Genomic DNA, 20,506 nt, shown 5'->3' with positions numbered 1-20,506 from the left:
AGCCTCTCTGGAGGTTCTGTGGCCCTAAGTTTCCTCTCACGATTACCAGGTATCAGGCAAGTTCCTTTCTCTCAATGGGACTCAGTTTCCCACTATGTAAATCGAGCAGGTTGGACCAAACAATTTCAGACTGTGATTGCTGACTGCTATTTTAAATCCCTCAACCCATGTGTGTGCCTGTCACACTGCCCTGGGGACTTGCTGGCTTTGTGTGCTGGCCTCTGGGCCTGTCCACTCAGTGCTTGTCACTAAGGGGTTGTCTGTGTGTCTTCCTGATGCCGCTAAGGCTGTGAGCCCCACCTTCAGTGTGTGTTGTCATTGGAACAGAGATAAGGATAGGTATTGGGACGTATGTGACACTTTTGAGGAATACGTGACACGGCCAGCTGTGCTTTGTAAGGACAGTTCAGCCATAGAATATGAATTAAAACCTGGTGCAGGGTGGTTTTCTTTTGTTTGCTTTGGCTTCCTATTACTGAGGCTTTTGTAAAAGATAGTATGGATTAAAGATATACAACCTTCCATCTCCTTTATTTTAGGTTCAAAAAAGAGAGATTGAGATAAGATTTTCTAGAACCTGAAGCTTCCAGGACCTTTTTATTCCAGGACCTGTCAAGCCAGAGGAAGGAGGGGGCAAAGCAGGTTCTATGTGGGACTCGGCCCATCTCTTCTTTTCCAGCTGGGATGGGGAGTGGTGTCCCCCAAAGACATGTTCACGTCCTAAGCCCCGGAACCTGTGGATGGGACCTTATTTGGAAATAGTCTCTGCGGTGTTGTTAAGGTAAGATGCGATTCTACAGGAGTAGGGTGACCCTAGTCCGATATGCCTGGTGTCTATAAGAAGAGGAGAGAGACACAGAGATAGGCCTGTGCAGAGGGAGAATACCAGGTGAAGACACAGACTCACAGGCACAAGGCCCTGTGACGACGGAGGCAGAGACTAGAGTGATGTGTCTACAAGCCAAGGGCTGCCAGTGATGCCAGAAGCTGGAAAAAACTAGAATCTTCCCCTAGAGGCTGCAGAGGGTACGTGGCCCTGCCACACCTTGATTTCAGACTTCTGATCTCCAGAACTGGGAGAGAAGAAACGCCTGTGCTTTAGCGCCCCCCATCTCCCGGTTTGTGGTACTTTGTTATAGCAGCCTAGGAAACTCACACATGGGCCTTCCCCCGACTCATGGCACCCACCCCCGTTCCCAGGCTGCCAGCTGGTAAAGACGGCGTCCGGCTTTGTGAAGGGATGGGTGTTATAGTACCTTCCTTGCCCCAAGGCATTTGGCTAAGTACCAGTTTCTTCCCATGGGAACCTGGGTCATATTTGATAGTGGAAGTCCATGAAAAAGAGAATTCAGACATAAATGAATGAGATCTCTCCCGAAGGTGCAGCTGTCTTGATATGGCATTTGGCCCAACCTAGACTTACTTAGCTTTATGATTCGAGATGGCCTTGTGCATCAGTGAAGTAAGAGCTCCCTGCTATTTGTTTGCCTGCTGTTTTCTGCCATTTGTCTCTGGCCTTTTTTGGAAGTATGGACTCTGGTGGTTGGAAGGGAACTTAGAAGCCATTTTGCTCATTTCTTGGCAGCTTCCCTGGAAAATGCTTTCTCTGGCACTGCCAAGTCTACAAGGGTGACATGCAGAGTGGGGGAATAGAAATATGAGAAACCAGGACGCAGGGACTTTTGGCACCACTGCCGCGGGAGTCATTTGCAAATCTTGGGCCAGAGCTGCCTTCGTGGCTCTACTGGTGCGGCACGGCTGTCCCCAGCACAGGTGTTCAAAGACGCCTAGTGAGCGAAGGAATGAATGGGGCAGTGACGCTCGGAGCAAGTGAATGAGTGCAATAATGGGCTTTCTTTCCATGGCTTTGGTTTAAAGAGGAAATCTGTGATTGGAACCCTTGTGCACTGCTGGGGGGAATAGAAAACGCTGCTGGTGCCGTGGAAAACAGTCTGGCCATCCCTCCAAAAATTAAACAGAAGATTACCATAGGATCCAGCAATTCCACTTCCAGGTATCTACCCAAAAGAAGTGAACGCAGGGGCTCAAATAGGTATCTGTACACCCGTGTTCACAACTGCGTGATTCACAATAGCCAAAATGTGGAAACCACCCAAGTGTTCATTGAAGGGGGAATGGACAAACAAGATGTGGTCCATCCAATCAGTGGAATGTTATTCAGCCTTAAAAAGGAAGGTCGTTCTCACACCTGCTACAACATGGCTGGACCTACAAGGCATCATGGTCAGGGAAATCAGCCAGACACAAAGGACAGATACTGTATGACTCCACTTGTATGAGCCGCTTAGAGTCGTCAGATTCCTAGAGACAGAAAGTAGGATGGGGGCGGGGAGGAGGCATGGGCTGGGGGAGGACGGGCTGGGGGAGGGGGAGGGGGGCTAGTGTCTAACGGGGACAGAGTTTCCCTTGGGGAAGATGAACAGTTCTAGAGATGGATGGTGGGGATGGCTGCACAGCAACCTGAATGTACTTAATGCCGCCCAACTGGGCGCTGAAAAATGGTTAACGTGGTAAACTTGATGTTATCTGTACTTTTCCACAATAAAAAACGAAGCCGTCTGCATGTGTGCCAGGGTTCCGGCATTTGGGTGGTGTTCCCCGCTCCCACCCTCCTCTGAGGATGCCACTCTGGAGATTCAGGTCAGGCCCTTCCAGGTCAAGACAGTTTGAGGACCACCATGCGAACCTGACCCCACAGGGTGGTCGAGCCCTCTCCTCCTTCCATTAGGATTGGCAAGGTGGCCACAACCCCAGGGGAACCCCGCTGCCCCCGGGGCTCACCCCAGCTAGGTAAAGGGAGGAAGACGCTTCTCTTTAGGTCTGGAGGAGAATTCACCAAATAATAAACCACACACGTTACCCAGACTGAGATTGTGGGAGCCTTTCATTTTTTTTTTCAATACACAGAAATTTTGGTCTATTCTTTAAATTAGGAAATTCAACTACAGACTTTAAATTATTATGCATCTGTGGTCTTCCTCATTAAGATATTTTTGTTCATCTTTATAACAGGCAGATAAAAATGTAAAACAGATTTAATAACTGAACACAGTTGACCAAGCCATTCCATATAAGATAATGCTTTAGAGAGAGGGGCTTCCCAACGAGATAGGGCCCCCGGCCTGAAGACGCACAGAAATGAGAGCAGCGATCTGCACCCCACACCCCATGGAAAGGCAGCCTAGGGACTAAACAATCGCCGTGTACAGGAGGCAACTTTGGACAGCAGCAGCAAGGCTTTGTGTCTACAACAGAGGATGAAAAGAAGCCCGTGAGCATAGCATTACTCAGTGTATATTCTTCAATTTAAACATTTCCAATTTTAGTTCTTGTTTAAGAACACACAGACCCTCAACAAATTGAGTTGCCCTGTTTGTTGTTGTTTAAACAAGGACATTAGGGAACAATTTACAAATGGGTAACATTCTCAATGTGCCCTTTGGGAGAAAGGGATGGCTTTAAGTTATCGGTAGCTGGCATTTTAAGTGGAATTTGCTTTTCTAACCGAAATTCCTTTGCCCGAGATTTGACTACTCCTGCACGGGGCTGACATGGCATTAATGTTAACAGTGGGGACCGAGCACGCTTGGGACGCCGCCTGCCCGGATGCACACAGACACAAGTGGAGGCAAGGCAAGCCCTGGCCAGGGGCTGCGGGATGGGCACGGGATGGGCACGGGATGGGCACGGGATGGGCACGGGATGGGCACGTGTCCCTCCACCCCTCAGCTCCCAGCTGTCCCCCCGCGGCTCAGCCCCAGGCCCGAGCGACAGGCACCTGTACTAGCCGCGGTTGGACCCCAGCCTCCTCCCTGCAAAATGTGAGACAGAAGAATTCTGAAGGTAAAAGAACCCCTGCTTCTTCTGCATTTCCCACCCTGGTTATCGCGCATTTGAGGAAAACTGAGGCTTGGCACGCTGCGTGCCCACACTGCCAGGAGAGGCTCCCGAGGGAACCGTCTGGGGAGCCCAGGCCCAGCTCTCCCCACCTGCAGACCAGTGCTCAGCCGATGACGTGGCAGAGCTGACCTCCTCAGCATCCCGCACTCGCCATTACAGCAACAGAGGCGAGGTACCATGGCTCCCAGGGGCTTGGCGTCCCCGAGGTCGCCGTAGGTGGCTGCAGGCCCAGATCCATGCCCTCGTGGGTCACAGTTATCCTTGAACGAGAACACCAGGATCCGAAGAGCGCTTTGCGCTTTGGCGGGTGGTGACTGAGAACCTTTCCCAGTCGCTTTATGGGCGTCTCAGTGACAACTTCTTGGCATTTGCCAAAGCAGAGCGGGAGTCCAGGTGGAGGCGCCAAGGGGGCTGGGGTCTGCGCTGTGGCCGAGTCGGCTCCTCCTGGGTTTGGATGGAGCCTCTGTCTCCGCTTTCTTTCTGACTCTCTGCATTCTTCCCCACCTCCACCCGTGGACCTGGCTCTCCTGGGGCTGCTCTGGGGATTCTGGATCATCCCAGGAGGTCAGGCATGGCAGGCGGCCTGGCTTCACGCTCTTGAAGTTGGGGCTCTGACAAAGAAAGCCTACCCACTGGCCAGAATTCAGGGCTTGGAATTGGAGTTGGAACCAAAGGAAACCGAAAGCAAAACTCCCCCTTCGGCCTACTGGAGGGAATCATTCTCATCAATACTTTGGTACTTTCCTTTTAAATAAAAATTCCATCGAATGGTGTTTTTTTCTCTATAGGCAGGGGTCTCAAAGTGCAAATGTTCCAACTGTTCCAACTGTAATTGCTCCGGCCTCGCGCCTGCCTTCCCAGGAACTGTGCTGGGAGGACGGAGGATGGAGCGGACTGGGGGAGGGGAGCAGTGCGGGGGAAGGGGGTCCCAAGCAACCAAAAGGATATTCTTGCAGTCTAGTTCCCTGAAAAAAACCCTGCCGCGATAAATAATGAAATTTCAACATGAAAACACCCGATAAGAGAAATGGAAATATCATGCCGTTAAGTAGTTCCTTATTCTTTAGATATGCATCTGGTCCTACGTGCACGTACACGTCTATACGCGCACACACGTGGCTACGCACACATGCACACACAGACTGACTGCACGCGTCCTGGGGAGGGGGTGCTGGGCCGGTGGACCATCTGGGCGGGAGCATCCTTCCTGCAGAGCGGCGCTCGCCTGTTGTACCTGTTGATCCAATTGCTCTGCAGCAGGTGCCACGAAGCTCTCAATAAACCGAAACCAGCCCTCTGCCCCACTGCACAGCCCAAACAGGGAACATCTGGTGGAATTACAGTGTTCGTTTAAAAAAGCTTCCATAGAAAAAGGGGGGAACGCAACGGTTCTTGCTCTCTGGTCTCTCCTTCCTCCTCCTCCCGCTCCTGGTCCTCCTGAGTAAGAAGCCTAGAATGGATTGGCTTCCGGCAGGTGCCTTCGAGCATCTTCAGCCGCCTGGCGGGCCCTCCTCGTGGCCGGCGCCCTCCACCGGCCCGCCCGGGTGCGTGTGTGTGCGGGGAGTGCGCGTGCCGTGCCGAGAGCAGCTCTGCTTAGAGGGACGTCTCCGCGCTGTGGAGCGGGCTCCCGGGTCCGGAAGCAAACACTGACGAGGTAGCTGACTTGGTGCCGCGCGTAGTCAGGTAGACGCCGCTGTCGATGGCGTTGTTGTTCTGGTTGGGGGAGGGTGGGGGCGGGGCCCGCAGGCGCTCCTCGTTCTCGTCCACGTCCGTGTCGTCGATGAGTGGGATGTTGTGTGTGTAGTCATTGATCAGGAACTCGGGCGTCGCCATGAAATTATGGATGGAGGTCTTGGATTCCGGTTTCTCCAGGCCTTCGTAGAGGGAGCTACGGAATGCTTTCACCACCCGGATCTGGAGGGGGAGGGGGAGGGACGGGGCGGAGGAGGAGGGGGAGGAGGGAAGAAGGAAGGAGACCATCAGTGGCTGGCTGGTGCTGGTGAGTTCCGCCCACATCCATGGCAGGGGTCACTGCATGACAAACACTTGTCTTTTGGAGCGGAACAGTCAGAGCCCTCTGCCCTGCTGCGGTCTCCCTCCCGTCACCTGATGCACATGCAGGACAAATGGCAGTGGCTTTCTCTAGGCTGACCTGGGCAGATATTCCGGAACTCAAGAGCGATGGATTCACGGGACTCCTGGCTGCTCCCTCCCACCCCTTCCCCTGCACTGGGGGGGATTCCAACGTGGGAGCCCAGAAAGATGACTGGGCAAAGGGGCAGTGCTGGACAGTGGGCTCTCCACTTTCTCTTCCCAGAGAGTCCGAGGAACTTTCTGGCAAGAGAAAGTCCCCAGCCTATGGGCACACTGCAGGCCTTTCTCGAGTTGGTCCCCCTCCCTGGCTTCTCAGCGTCCTCTCCTCTGTCCCCCAGCTCCCGTGGCAGCAGCCCGTGCTGGCCATGCCCAGACACATCTGCCCATCACTCTCCGTGCTGCTAAGTCCAACGGCCCTTCTGTGTCTCCATCTTATTTGATCCCCCAGGGGCCGACTGCCCCTCTTTCTGGGAACTTCTCCTGGCTCCCCTGACACTGCCCCTGTCTGGCCCTCCTCCTACCTCACCGGTTTCTCTGTCTCCATCTCCTCCACTGCTCGTTACTCTGTCCCAGAGTGCCCAAAGCCCTGGCCTGTCCCTGTCCGTCCTCCTCCCTGACCATACCCCCAGGCTCACCTCCTCGCCCTGGCCACGGCTCCGGGCTCATCTGGCTATAACCAGGGACTGCGGCCCAGGCCCCTCATCAGAGCTCCAGGCCCAAAAGTCTGACAGTCCCCCATCTGGAGGCATCCAAGATGGAAAATGGCCCCATTTTTAATTTACACCGACCAAGCCTGTCCTGCTCGGATGCCCCGATTCACCAGCTGGATGCATTTGATCAGGTCGTCATTTCCCTTCTCAGACCCTTCCGTCCTGCATCTCCTGCCATCAGAGGCCCTTTGTAGTCTGCTGATACCCGCCCCTCCAGCCTTTCTCACCCTCCTCCTTTTCACTCTCCAAGCCACACAACTTCTTTCAGTCCCTGGAATTTGGTTGGGGGCCATATTCTTCCCCCACTCACATTTTCTACACCTTGTTCCCTGGCTGTCCCACTGGCATCTGCAGACCTCAGATCAGCACAAGTGCCCCCTGGGGAAGAGCTTCCCACAATGCCCTGCTCCCCAGCTACCGAGGCCCCAGCTGAGCTCAGGCACCCCTGACCTCCGCACCTCCTGCAGGACCCTGCTCTCAGAACTAGCCCCTTGGCCTCCGCTGGCTGCCCTGCCTTCACCTCCACATGTGCTCAAGTCTCATTGGGTTTGCTGCCTCTCTCTGCTCCTTCCTTGGGCCCCCAGCCTGGGCTCCCTCATGTTTCTAGAAGGCAGAATCGATGGGAGGCCTTCAGCTGGGCCCCGCACTAGCCAGCTGGCCCTGTGCTGAGATGGGGAGGCCAGAGCCTCCCTATGTGAGTAGGTGGACACAAAGTGAGTTCTAAAGCCATTTCCAGGTCCAAGGTTCTAGGGTTGGGTTTTCTTGGTTTAGACAAGGTGTTGGCAAACTGTGGCCCAAGAGCTAACTCTGGCCCTCAACCTGGTTTTGTAGATAAAGTCTTATTGGGTACACGGCCATGCTGTGTCCTCTGAAGGACATGTCCAATGTTCATTGCTGCCCCCTGGTTTAGACCATGAATCCCTTTCAACCCTCCAGTGTCTGGATCCCGGGGTCAGCCTTGCTCAGCCAAGCTCAGTGCTCCTAGGTCAGCTTAAACCAGGAGAACCTCACAATCAAGTGCAAAAAAAAAATGAGCCAAAGGGCTCCATAAAATTGGAATTTTCTGATTCCATATCTTAAATCCAGTTAGGATTTTCTCTGAATTTGGTGAAGCCACATCTTCCAGATCGTAGATGGCCATCATTTGCTGTCGGCCCCTTCATTCCCCAGACTGGCTTCTGAGATCGGGGTGACACAGAAATTGACAATCATTTGACATTTTTAATGGAAAGAAACAATTCACTTTTTGTAGCCATGGCAGATGTGGCCTCATGATTTGGGCCTTTTCTGGTGCCAGGATTGTGGGAGAGCCACTGGGACACTGGCTGTGGCTGTGTGGTGGTGGAGGGTCTACTCTGGCTGTCAGCCACCCCCTCAAGCCACGGAAACGGGAGCAAGCGGCGTGCTGCCGCCCTTGACCCTGGAGGCCTTTGCGGTAAGTTTGCCAGCAGTGATCCAGTGCCCCTGGCTCCATCCTTTCCCCTCACTTGGACCTGGGTCATGTGATCAGGCCAGGCCCCTGCTCGAACTCATCCTTTCCCCTCACTTGGACCTGGGTCATGTGATCAGGCCAGGCCCCTGCTCGAGCTCATCCTCAGCTCCCCCAGAGGGTGGCCGGCTCTTCCCTCCCCAGCTCTGCTGCTCTGGCCTGGAAGGCTCCTTCAGGGCCCTCCTCCCGGGTGTAATCAAAGACTCACTTTGATGCCCCTCACTAGCCTTGCTTGCTGCCTGTCGCCAGAGCCTGGTGCAGAGCGGCCGCTCAATCACCAGTAGAAGGTGCCAGGGCTGCCCACTCAAACGTGCGCCGTTGGCTTGAGTCGTCCTGAGTGTCTTACAGCTGATGGTGAGTCAGCTTCCCTCCAGCTTCCATTTCCCTGCATGCAAATCTTGGGCTCTTAACACATGGCTTGGGATTGGTCTTATGATGGGGCGTTTTCAGGCCACTCCACGCTGAAGGGCACAGTCAACGCCCGGGACACGGGTTTGGTGGGAACTGGGAAACGTTTCTAAGAGAGGGCTGCCCTGGAGGCCTGAGCTCACACCTGAGAGTCTGAGGACATCCCCACGGTGGAGTTTAGTGCGTCCCTGCGAAGGCCTGGTCACAGCTGGGTGGGTCCAGCGCCCTCCCCAGTGCGTGACCCTTACTGCCTCCTGAAGCTCCTCTCCTGGCCTGGGACTGTCCCAGGGGCCAGGGCAGGGTCCTCAGGCCACCTGTCCATCTCTAGGACGCCCAAAGGGGTGTCACTGCCCTCAAGGCTGAGAGTGCCGCCCACAGCCCACAGCCCACCTCGCGCCATCAGTGCCCCCTGCATCTGCAGCCGGGCCCGCCCTTCCCGGCACGCGCTGCTCCTGCACCTCCCGTCGATGGCTAACGGGCCTCTCGAACTGAAGGAGGTCCAGGAGGACCCTCAGCCTTGGCCCCCGCCGACCCTGCCCCTCGCCTAGTCTTCGCATCCTGGTGCCGGGCTCTGGCTGAAACTTGGAGGCACCAGACGCAGTGCCGTACGTCAGCGTGTCTTGTGGCCCCTCTTTCCCGAACCTCTCCAGGGTGGAGCCCTCCCCGCCTCCAGTGCTGCGGCTGTGTCTGCCAGGGACCCGCAAGCCCCGAGCGCAGAGACGCCCCCTGCCTGGTCCCTGGATCTTTCCCGGGCTCCAGCCTGCGTGGCTGCCGTCCCTGGGGCCTCTGGTCCCACCCTTCTCTCTGGCCGCTGAGTCAGGCCCTGCCCTCGCTGTGTAGCAGGCAGGGACTCCAAACATCCCGGCAGCTGCTGAAGCTGCTCTGGGTCCTGACTGGTCTGCGCAGTGTGGGACACCCCCAAGTCCAGGTTACCGTAAGAGAAGGTAAAGAAAGACGTGAAAAGCACCGGCCGGTAAAGAGGACTTCTCGATTACAGCCAACGAGGAGCAGGTCTGGCTGGGGCTGGGGGCTGTCCCACGGCTTCCCACCCCTTTCCGGGTGAGGCCTGTCGCGCCCCACCGCCTGGCCTCTGACACCGCGCCCTGCTTCCTCCTTCGCTGCCATTTCCCTCCCCCTCGTCTAGGTTACTCTTTGCCCCTCTCTCGGGGCTGCGGCCCCTCCAGCTGTTGGTACGCAGGGGCCCAGCTTCGTTTGGCCCTGTTCTCTTCCGCCCCCACTCCTCAGGGACCTCTCCGGTTGGGTGCTCCGTGCTCCCCGCACCGCACCCCTGCTTCCAGGCTGGACACTGGCCTCCAGCTCTTCCTCCTGCTGCTGTCTATCCCCTATCGTGGCCGAGGGCCCCAGGGTCGTCTGGGCCTTTTCTCCATCCACATCCGTGCATTTCCTGGGCGCTTCTAGCCATCTGTCTGCTAAGGAGCTCCCACCTCAATGTCCAGACTCGGGGCTCTGCCTGCTTCTTCAACTTTACCCCCCACCCCCCATGTCTCCTCCCTTGTCTCCCTGTTGCCACCTTTGACGTCCACAGTCTCTTCTCAGCATGGCAGCCTGAGCAATCTTTTCAAACGGAAGTCAGAGCATGTCGCACCTTCCACTCGTCCAAACACTTCAGTGGCTGTGTCTCCCTCAAAGGAAAAGTCCTGCCAGGGCCTGCCTTGGGCCATTCTCTTCCTCTTTCTCCTTTACCCTCTCCAGCCTCCCGGCTCTTCCTCAAGCACGACACTCCTGCCTCAGGACCTTTGCACTGGCTGTTCCCTCTGTCAGGAAGGCTCTTCCCCAGTGAGCCTCATGGCTCCCCCTCAGCTCTTTCCGTCTACAGCCGCAATCCACTCATCGCCCTCAGCACCCCGGCACCTCTTCTGCCTCCTTTTCTCCCCAGCACGGTTCACCCACACATCCCGTTATTCTCTCCTCTGTCTCCTGTCGCTGGAACACGAGGCCCCTGGCGTCCCCAGCACCCAGCACAGCATCCGCATGCAGCAGGGGCTCAGCGGGCAGGTGCTGGGAGTAGGGGGCCCACACAGCCTGACACGTGTCTCCCACCGTAGCTCCCCCGACCAGCGCTCTCCGCCCGCGTTGCTCGGAACAGCAAGCTTGAGTGTCCCCCAGGGCCATCACCCCTGCCCTGTCCCCCGCCTACACTCTTCTTCCGCCAGATCATCCCATGTCGGCCTTGCCTCCTTATTTGGAACTCAGCTCACAGATCATCCTCTGAGAGGCTGTCCCGGACAACCTTTATCCAAAATTGTGCCACTAATGTTTCTCTCGTTCTGCTTCCTTTCCCTCTGAGGCTGGTGACCACCTGCACTCAGCGCAAGCTTACTTCTCTGTTGTTTGCTGCCCGGCCCTCGCCCCCGCATGTGAGCCCTGGCCTGTCTTCCCCTCACCGTGAGCTCCATTAGCGGGGATGCGCCACGTGATGCTCCAGACCCGCAGGACTACCCCGGCCACACGGAGAAGGGATGCTTGTGTCAGACTCTGCCATGGGACCATGCTACTGATGAAGAGTTGGGGTGCAAGCAGAAGGGGTGAAGGTCACGGCTGAAAGTGGATGTACCCCGCTTTTGTTTTGAACTTTAATCGCTTGCGTTCGCAATGTAGGTGGTGGTGGAGGCGGAGAAGGGACGTGAAAGCAGGGAGGAAAGCGAAGGATGAAGGAACACCTACCCCATTAAAGGAAAAGAAAAGGAGAGAAAAATAAAAGCAAAGGCTCCCGAACAACAATGACAATGGCCACAACAGAAACTGGGTCTGACACCTTCGTACTGTGGGAGGAGCAGGCCCTGGGGGGGTCGTCACCCTCCGCACCTTCCCTTCCTTCTCACTGTGAAGCTCACAGAACTCAGAATTCTTCCATCCAACTCCTGCCCTATCCTTCTGTACCAACCACTATCCAGAACCTTCTGTGGGAGGAAGGAACCTGGCAGCTTCCCTGGCATCGGGGCTTTGGATTTAGAGCAAATTCCAAACACAGCAGCCAGGGAGAGAGGGTGCCTCCATGAACTTTAGGTTCCCAAGTCCCAAACCCTCCCTGTAGGCATGAAGGTGAATCATGACTTGAGAGCAACACAAAGAGGTGTGCGGTGATGGACCCACAATCAAAGGGGTAGCAAGGGGGAAGGCTCCCTTTCCTCACCACAGAATTAGGAGACGTGAAAATCCAGACTCCAGAGTTGGCCCTTTCACTGAGGGATCGAATCCCAAACCAAAGACACGGCTTTGTGTGTGTTGGCAAGCCGAAAATGCTGGTGGCTTGTGAGTTTTGTGAAGATTACCTCCCATTCTGTGGGCATGCATGTGTGCCCAGGACCGGGACAGGCCAGACTCAGTGGCCGGCGTCAACAAGATGTTGCACTGAACTGACCCAGGCATGGAGAGTCCTGGGTTTTTCAGGGGCTCGGCCTTGCCTCTCATCTTGGCTGTCTCCAGCTGCAGGGCCTCAAATAAGTCTCCTGAGCTTCCTGGGCCCTGGCTCCCAGCCCCAGGAGTTGACCCGGAAGTGTCTACAGGGGAGGGCTCTGGAGCAGGGCTTCCAGGGTCTGCCTTAGGCTGCGAGCTGGCATGTGCTTTAGGAATTGCCTGGAAGGTTCTTCCATGTGGTAGGGTCCCTGGCTGCAGGAAGGCTCGGGCAGGGCTGATACTGTTCCTAGTGTGGAGACAGTGTGCACACTGTCGAAGAGCTGACCAAAAATGCCAATATTTCCCAGAATGCCAACTATTCCCAGAAACCCACGTGGGCAGACTTGCCTTGAAATCAATGGATTTCCTGAGAAGGAAGCATACGCCAGCAAACAAGACAGCTTTCACTTTGCAGGGCTCCTTCCTCAGTGGGGCTGGCTTAACTACTGCTCTGGGAGTGTGTGAGGGGCATGTCTCCCCAGGCTCCAGAAGGGTGTGTCCACGGAAGCCCCGGGGTCTCACCGGGCTGGGCTTTGCCAAGTTGGCAAAAGCCAATTAAAATAAAGCAACTGCCATGATCTGTTTCTGGTATGGTTAATCAGAACTGAACGGCCCTGAGGGAGTCCTCCTGGCCACATCTGACCAAACTCGCCACCTGCCCCTGTGACAGTAATCGTGTGAGTACAGAGGCCCAGTGTTGCTGCAGGAGGGCCAGGCTGCCGGGGAACAGGCTGTGGCTATGTGGCTGGGGAGGGCCTCGGGGTGTCTGTGTGGCCGCCCTCGCACCTGGGGGCAGCCATCTGGCGGCCTGGGCTTGCTGCTCATTAGTAAACCTGAGTGAATAGACATCTCCTGTCTGCCTACACCTTGGGGATCCTGACAGCCAGCTGGGGAATGAGGCTGAGCTTCCTGAAGAATTACTGTGTGAGAGTGTGATTGGGGCAGGAATGAGGGTGACTGACACACTAACAGGGGATAGGATTCCACACCCCCTTCGTTTCCAAAAGACTGATGGTGGTTAGTAAAGAATGCTCTTTCCTAAGCCACTCAGGTGGGTGGCCTCAAGGCCAGGCATGGCTGAGGTCCCATGAAATGGCTGTGGTGGGGCGGCCACTAAGCCAGGCAGGAGAGACGGTTGAGTGAGCAGGGGGGAGGCAGCCAAGGCCATTCTGGAGCCGGGAGGTCATCACGTGTGGCCAGGGGAGTGGGGACCGCATTGAGACTCCCGAATCCAGAAGCAGCAAAGACCCGTGTGCACATGTGGGCATGGGAAGCCTGGGGCGGGGGTGGTCAGAGGTCAACTAGGAAGTGTGCGTGGCTGTGAAAGTGGGCACGCTGAGCCCCGAGGATCATTGCATCTCTAGCCTCCCCCCCATCACTCCTCTGAGGGGCTCTCCTCCCCCTCGGACTCTGGCCACTTCTTGCATTGGTGTTACCTGCCGGGGCCTGCAATGGGTGAGCAATGCCACCTATCACTCTGGCCTTCAGCCTCCTTGTCCACACCCGCAACCAGGCCCTCCACCTACACAGCCTGAGGTTCTCATTGGAAGCGATGTTGGGCCGAGACTGGCCGCGGCGCTCAGGATGAGGCGCGGCCTGGCCAGGTGGTAGGCAAGGAGGACAGAAGCCTTCCTGAAAGAGCTGGGTTTTCCTGAGGAAACCTTGTGCCCCGTGACCACTGCACCCTGCTTTCTTCTGGTGAGTTCCGAGAGAGAGACTGAAGGCCTAGGGCTGTCCTCCACTCTGCCAGGCCTTCCCCTGATTTGTACGATGTGGGGGCCAGGCTTGGTGATTTCTCGGGGTCTTCGAAGCTTGGACTGGGAACCGGTGATGGCGGCAGGAAGTGGTCTCGGTCGGCAGCTTCTGGAAGCAGGAGAGTCCCCTGGTGTCACCTTGTCCTCCATCCAGCATCTTCCTCCACAGCGGGGTCCTGTCTGAGGGGCAGTGGCTCAGCCCCTTGTGAGGCAGGACGTCGGGACCCTCCTCAGGCGGAAGGCGCTCATCTCCCAGTGGCACGTGGTGTGGAAGGGACGGGGGGCTACTTAGGCCCCCCTGGAGCGGCTCCTACCCACACTGCTGGGCTCCCGGCAGTGGGAAGGGGGACAGGACAGGTGGCCGCAGAAAGAAGGAAGGTACTAGGGGCCGAGGAAGAGAGAGGAGAAAGAGGCTGCCCCCGGGGGGACGCCTGAGGCACCCGGAGGAGCCAAGAGAGCGCGGCCTCAGCAGGAGTGTGGGGAAGGCCTAGGGGTGAGCAGAGGAGGGACGGGCTGCCTTCCCCCAAGTCGACAGACAGGCGGATGGACAGACAGACAGAGAGGAGGCACAGAGAGAGATGGCAAAGGAGCACGTGAAGGAAGCGGCAGGGGAGGGCAGCTGCGGCCCAGCGGGCCCTGGCCGAGCCTCCTGCCGGCTTCCCCAGGTGGAGTGGTGCCAAGTACCCCGTGGGACAAGCTTTCCAGCTCACCCGTGACGGCCGTCAGCCAGTGTCTGTGGCCCCGGGTGGGTGGCTCAGTGAACATTCAAGGGAGCTGGACATGTGTGTGGCCTGTGGGATGGGGAACACGCTTGTGTGTGTGTGTGTGTGTGTGTGTGTGTGTTTGTGTGTTCACGTGCGTGCTGTTTCCAAAGGGGACAAGGTGGCCCCAGTGGGGACCAGTGCAGCCCACATCCCTTCCATAAAGGGCAGAGTGGCCTGAAACGACAGCTTAAGCAAGAGGAGGGACGCCCTCCACTGGGGACCTCTTACCAGTTCCTAAAAAAAAAAAAAAAAAAGAAGAAGAAAAGAAAAACAAAAAAGAGAACACAAGACAAAAGAAAAAAGGAAAAGAGAAGAAATCAAGCAAAAAGAAAATCCCAGAGTCTGGTGTGGGAAAAAAGCACAGTTAACAACTCCCGTCCATGGGGAAGTGATGTGTTCACGGAGGTGAGAGTTGCCGGGTCCCACTGGAAGGAAAGGAAACAGGTAGCAGTGAACCGTCCTGGCAGGGGCTCTGGGCTCATACTTGAAGGTTTACTGTTTGGCTTTTGAAATCTCGAGTTTGCTGTGAGAAGCAGGTGGCCCTGGGGGGCAGTGGGGGGCCCACACTGTTCCTCGCGTTGTCTCTCACTGGGGGGACCGTGGGGTGGTGGGCTCAATGGTCTAGTGGTTTTCCCTTTGTCTTTGTAAAGAAATGTGAGCAAATATGGAACTTTCTACCTCTTTAGGACAGCCCCTGGGTTCCTTCTAAAATGTGGCAGACATGGCGGGAACTTTTCAGAGGGACGTATAAAAAGGAATCAATTTCTCCCAGCCTCTCGAAGGAAGGAGGAGACAGAGTATGGGCCAGATCAGGTTAAGACCTTCCAATCCTGAGGCCTGCTTGGAAAGAACGAAGATGCTTTGGGAACAAAAGGAAACGTGGCCGAGGGCGGGCTCGAGGCATGAGGAGGGCTCCTGGGGACACCTCTAATGCCCGGTGGCTCAGGGGTACTGCTTTTGGAAACCACCTCAAGGAGAGTTCTGGAAGCTGCTGCTTTAGTCCCAAGTGGGCGGGCTGGGTTCTTCCGCTGCGAATGACGCTGCAAAGGCGCTCGCCTCTCCTTTCAGTCCTGCGGGGCGGCCCTGAGCCTGCGCGCCTCCCTGGAGCTGCCCCGCGGGACACTGACCGAGACCCCAACCTGACTGACTCCAGACACCACCAGAAGCGGCCCAAGTTCATGAAGAACCATCAGCAAAGGCAGACAAGTTCAAGAAAAGAAAACCAGCGACAGAAGGAGCACTAAACAAAACCCAAAAAACCAAAGAAAAGAACGGAAGGTCCAGCAGTGCCATGGATTCAGTACATTTCATAAGAGGATATGGCTTTGGAGAGACACACCGTCTGGGCGGGAAGGACTGAACAGGGCGATAAAGAAAGAACGGAAAAGCCTCGGTGAGCGGAGGATGCAAGACTGGAAAAAAAGAGAAGGAAGAGGCGGGAGGCTTTTTCCTCCCCCAGAGATGCCATTTATGAGAGAAAAGGGGACTCAAGACTCACTCCCAGCGGCGCTGGTGGGATTGGCAGCAGAGAGAATTACGTGAGTAGGGGTAGAAAGATTGGTTACGTCATGGAGCTGGCTGAGGACCGAGGACCGCCGGCGCACAGCACCCTGAAATGAACCGCTTCTCTTGAAGGTACTCACTACCTCCATCTGTGGGAGAGAAAATGAGATAAAGGTTGGCTTGCACTGTAGTCCCCGCGACCGCACGGGGGTGGGGCTGGGTGGGGACAGGGGCCACACTGGCTGCATATCGTGACAGCAAAGCCTCATCGAGGTTGCCTCGGTGCTTCTGCCGGTGCCGAGGCCGAGGCCGAGGCCGAGTCTGGCCTCTGCGTCATCCACCAAGAGAGGCTTTGCTGAGCAAATGCTTAGCGCTCAGAAGACCTGGCGCGCGGGGGTTGACGATGGATCGGGCACACCGCAAACACTTTAGAAAGAGCCATTTGCATTCACGATATGTTCATTGCAAGCCACTCATCAATAAATACCCTTCCCTGGCCCGTCCTTTGTTTATATTGCCATAAGCGGGGCGTCACTCTCCTTCTGCGGCTCACCCAAGTGAATGAGGGGTACTCCGTGGGAAGTCTCAGTGTAAGAATGGATTTGGAAAGAGAGGGAGGGGTTTCCCCAAAGCCCCTGCTTTGTCTCATCAGAATGCCTTCCCGCAGAGCCACAGGCAGGGCAGGAGGGAGAGTGGAGAGCCTGGGTCCGGGGAGCAAAGATGGCTTTTGCTTTGTCCCCCACCCTTTAAGCTTCCTAGGAGCCTTCAGGAAATGAGAGCCATGGGGGTGAACTTGCCGGAGATGCAGTATCTTTGGATTTCCCGACCCTGCCTTTAGCTGGCAGGGGGGCCTGGGGGTGGAGCAAACCCAGGTGAGGGGTCCCAAGGAACTGTGGCTGGGTGGCCACTGTGAATGTGCCCCCATCAGAAGACCGTGTGTCTAGATTCTGGGAGGCCAGCCCGCTGTGGCGCACTTTGGGCCGCTTCTTAGAGAATGCCCTCTTAGTGGGGAGTGTGTGCGGAATCTTTGGCCTTAGAAGGTGGATCTGATTTCTAGAAAGTGCCACATAGTTCACTGGATGATGTGAGCAGCAGAGGATGTATGCATTTCCGGAGCCCAGAGCACCCTGGCTGCCTGCTCTGGGCCCAAGGACACGGCCCCCGCCCCCCCAGCCCCCAAGGGGCTACATGGTAGCCACCAGGTCCCGTGGTGTGTCTGACATGGGGCCGGGCTCTTGGAAGAAGGCAGCTTGAGTGATCAGACTCCCCTCATCCCAACCAAAGTGAAGACGGCCCTCATTTCAACCCTTGGACGCGCTGCCAGACAGACTAATTGTTGTGTACGCACCGCTGAGCCCCCTTCTGCCCAGCAGAAGTAAGGCATACTGAGTGCCCACGGGAACTGGCACAGTGCCGACTGCCCCAACACATTGAAGGAAGATGACCCATGCCATGATGTCACTGTCTCTTTGTGGGGGGCATCTCCTCCCTAGATTGAGATGTTTCTAAGGCTACGGAGACAGGGGACTGTCTCAAGAGGGGACTCTTACTGTGGCAAAGGCGACAAGGGAAGGGAAAAATGCCCTTCCTGCCTCTGATTGGGCCTCTCCGCATGGTGTCCCGATGTGATGGTGGTATCAGTCAAAATACCACAGAATTATCCCTCCGCCCCACCCCTACCCGGAAGCCCCCCACACTGGGCCAGGAAGAAGGCCCAGTCACTGCTGAAGCTTCTCTTTGGTTTAGAATGGAATGCGAAATAGACCACGTAGTGAGCACTTCGAAAAGCTCCACGTCCTGCATTTGGAGGACTCTTATTCTAGAATGACACCCTGCCTGGCTGGTGCGTTTCCATGCGCATGGAATGATGGCGAGAGCAGGCAGCAGCTTAGGAAATGCCTTCACCTAGCAACATAAAAAGTTGTGCTGGTCTCCGAGATCTGGGGAGCAATTTTGTGTTTTGCAAAAGTTGGAAATGTAGGGCTGGCTGCCTAGAGAATGTTTCTCTTGGCATGGGGTGTATACAACTTGAGGGGCTTTATTTCCCCTAGGCTTTACTTCTGCTTTTCAAGCAGTTATTTTGAATCAAAATGAACAAAGGCTCTTAAAAAGTGAACTAAAGCAATTGGTTGGTTCCGCATTCTTGAGAAGTGTGGTGGATTTGATGTGACAAAGTCAAGGGGAGGAATGAGTGGCTCCATGGAGAGGACAGGGCTAAGGGATGGGGGAAGGAGACTTGGGTGACCTTGGGCAAGTCCCTTCTCTCTGGGCCCCATTTCCCCGTGTGGAAAGCAGGGACCCGACCAGCCCGGAACTGCAAGGCTCCGGCTGAGGGGACCCACTCTACCAACGGGGTGGCAGGGTCAGGTCCAAGAGCCCGCAGGCGGTAAGAAGACACAGATGCACAGGTGGCTGGGGCACCAGGGACCTCTTCCCGGACAGCTAGGATTGGGGCAGGGCTGTGGTCTTGGCTGCTAGAAAAGCTAACGCTGACTTTGGCTCATGGATGGAAGCAAATAGGCTCTGCCGCAGAACCCGCCCAGCATGACACGCCAGAGCCCGTCGGGGCCGGGATGGGTGGGTGGGTGCGCACAGTTGAGCAGCCAGGAGGCCACGGGGAAAGCCTGGACAGCTGGCGACAAAGGCTCCTCCCGTTCTACTGGGAGCTCAGTGTTCTGGCCGGGCCCAAGACATCCTTCCCCCACCACGCTGGCCAAGGCGCTTGGGACGCCAGGAGGGGTGAGCCAGAGGCCCGGAGAAGCCCCTTGGGACCCCAGGGAGCTCCTTAACATGGAGCTCGTTGGTGCCACCTCACCCAGCCCTACAGGATCGCAGGCTCCGGGTGGCCCGGGACTCTGCAGCTTTGGAAAGTTCCCCGGGGCACCCTGCTCCTCACTGATGCCAGCGCCTTGGGCTGGGAGCACAGACGGCCGGCCGTGTGAGAAAGAGCTCCCCTGACTGCGTGTGCCACGGTGGCGGGAGGGCGTGGACTCTCAGAAGGCTTCACAGGGCCGCCGTGGGGTGAGGAGGGGCCCCAGGGAACACGGTGGGAGCTGGGGAGGCCTGGGGCCCAGACAGTGGCCAGCATGGAGGCACAGCAACGCGGGCGAGCAGAGTGGGAGTCTGGGAAGGCAGCAGGGGTTCCGGGGGCGCAGGGCACGTGGGGTGATGCCAAGAGGCAGATGGGAGGCTGAGAGCTTCTGGCCGGGGAGCTGAGGCTGGCGCCTGGGGAGGAGAGGGGCGTCCAGAGACAAGGCCCCCAGGGGCTGTGCGGGAGCAGCTGGTGAGCCGCGTGCACTGCGAGGGCGCTTTGGGCACCTGGAGTGGAAGATTCTTTGGGATGAGCCCATGGTGATTTGTGACAGGCTGGAGGCGGACACTGGGGAGAGCTGTGGTCTCAGGTCCAGGCCAAGGGGCCCACGGTGTTCTTCCTTCCGGTGGGTCTCCGGGGCAAGAGCAATTGGAGCTGGGTCGGGGCAGTGGGGCTGGGGGTCCAGGACAGAGCATGGAGAAAGGCCCGGGAGGAGCAGGGAGTGATGGGTGTCACACGCTGGCTATGTTGCAAATAGGCTGCAGGGGTCCAGGGTGGGCACAGGGAGCCTCGGTCCAGGCGGAGACGCGGGCGGCTGGGCCAGGAAGATGTTGGGGGTGGGGCCCGAGGTGGCTGGACCGGGGATGCGCGTTCGAAGGGCCATGCCAATGTACCAGGTGTGTGGGGAGATGGGAAGAGGGTCTGGGACAGCTCCGGGGCTCTGGCTTGGGCAGTAGACGTGATGGAGCCATGCATCAGGAGCTGGGGCGTGGGAGGAGGTGGGCTTGGGGAGGTGGGGCCTGGGTCTGGGCTGACCTGAGCCCAGGGTGGGTGCTGTGAGGCAGAGGAGGAGGTGGTGCGTGAGGGGCGCCTGGTCGCCATCTGGAGGCTGTGCGGGGAGGGCCAGGCCGCGGGGAACTGGCAAGAAGAGACCAGTGCCCCGGGACTGCGGGACTTCCAGCAGCGAGGGTCACAGCCAGGCGACAGGGCAGACCACGGTCTCAGTGGGAGGTGGGAGTGACAGGCAAGGAAGATGGAGAGGGGACAGCAAGCTGCCAGGAGAGCAGGGCGGACCGCACTTCCGGAAGGGCGCCGGGAAACAGTCTCCAAGCAGGAGGGATGGAGGGACGGCCCAGCTCGGGAGCCGGGAGGATGTCTCACAGACCTTGGTGAGAACTGCCTCTGGGGTGTTGAGGGCTGATGTTAGGCCATGATGAAGTCACCAGTGAGCGCCAGGGAAGGACACAGAGAGACAGCAAGTATGGAACATTCTGGCAAGAAGGCTGGCAGGGAAGAGTTGGGGGCAGGAAGCGAGGGTGGCTCTGTCAGGCAGACTCTCACAAAGCCTTTGCAAGTGCCCACAACTGGGCAGTCGTCGTGGCTGTCTGACTTTATAGAGGACAGCCACTGACGAC

General features: G+C 57.0%; 1 protein-coding gene across 7 annotated transcripts in view; it reads right to left on the bottom strand.

The window, feature by feature from the left end:
• Positions 1 to 4,800: 4,800 nt before the first annotated feature.
• The window catches only part of ATP2B3 (ATPase plasma membrane Ca2+ transporting 3), a 42,754-nt gene continuing 27,048 nt past the window's right edge, over positions 4,801 to 20,506 (bottom strand). For 5 of the 7 annotated variants that reach the window (XM_061179251.1, XM_061179253.1, XM_061179252.1 and 2 more), the window contains 2 exons: positions 16,123 to 16,209; positions 4,801 to 5,835 (listed from right to left, as the gene is read on the bottom strand). In XM_061179251.1, the coding sequence (XP_061035234.1) occupies positions 5,515 to 5,835; positions 16,123 to 16,209 (408 nt within the window). In that variant the 3' untranslated portion in view covers positions 4,801 to 5,514. Of the gene's footprint in view, positions 5,836 to 16,055; positions 16,210 to 20,506 lie in introns of all 7 variants that reach the window. The other 2 variants (XM_061179258.1, XM_061179257.1) reach the window with 2 other exon arrangements.

This window comes from Eubalaena glacialis, chromosome X, assembly GCF_028564815.1.
Source record: "Eubalaena glacialis isolate mEubGla1 chromosome X, mEubGla1.1.hap2.+ XY, whole genome shotgun sequence".
Taxonomy (NCBI): domain Eukaryota; kingdom Metazoa; phylum Chordata; class Mammalia; order Artiodactyla; family Balaenidae; genus Eubalaena; species Eubalaena glacialis.
Note: the sequence above shows the minus strand (reverse complement) of the source record. Positions and strands in the feature narration are given on the sequence as shown.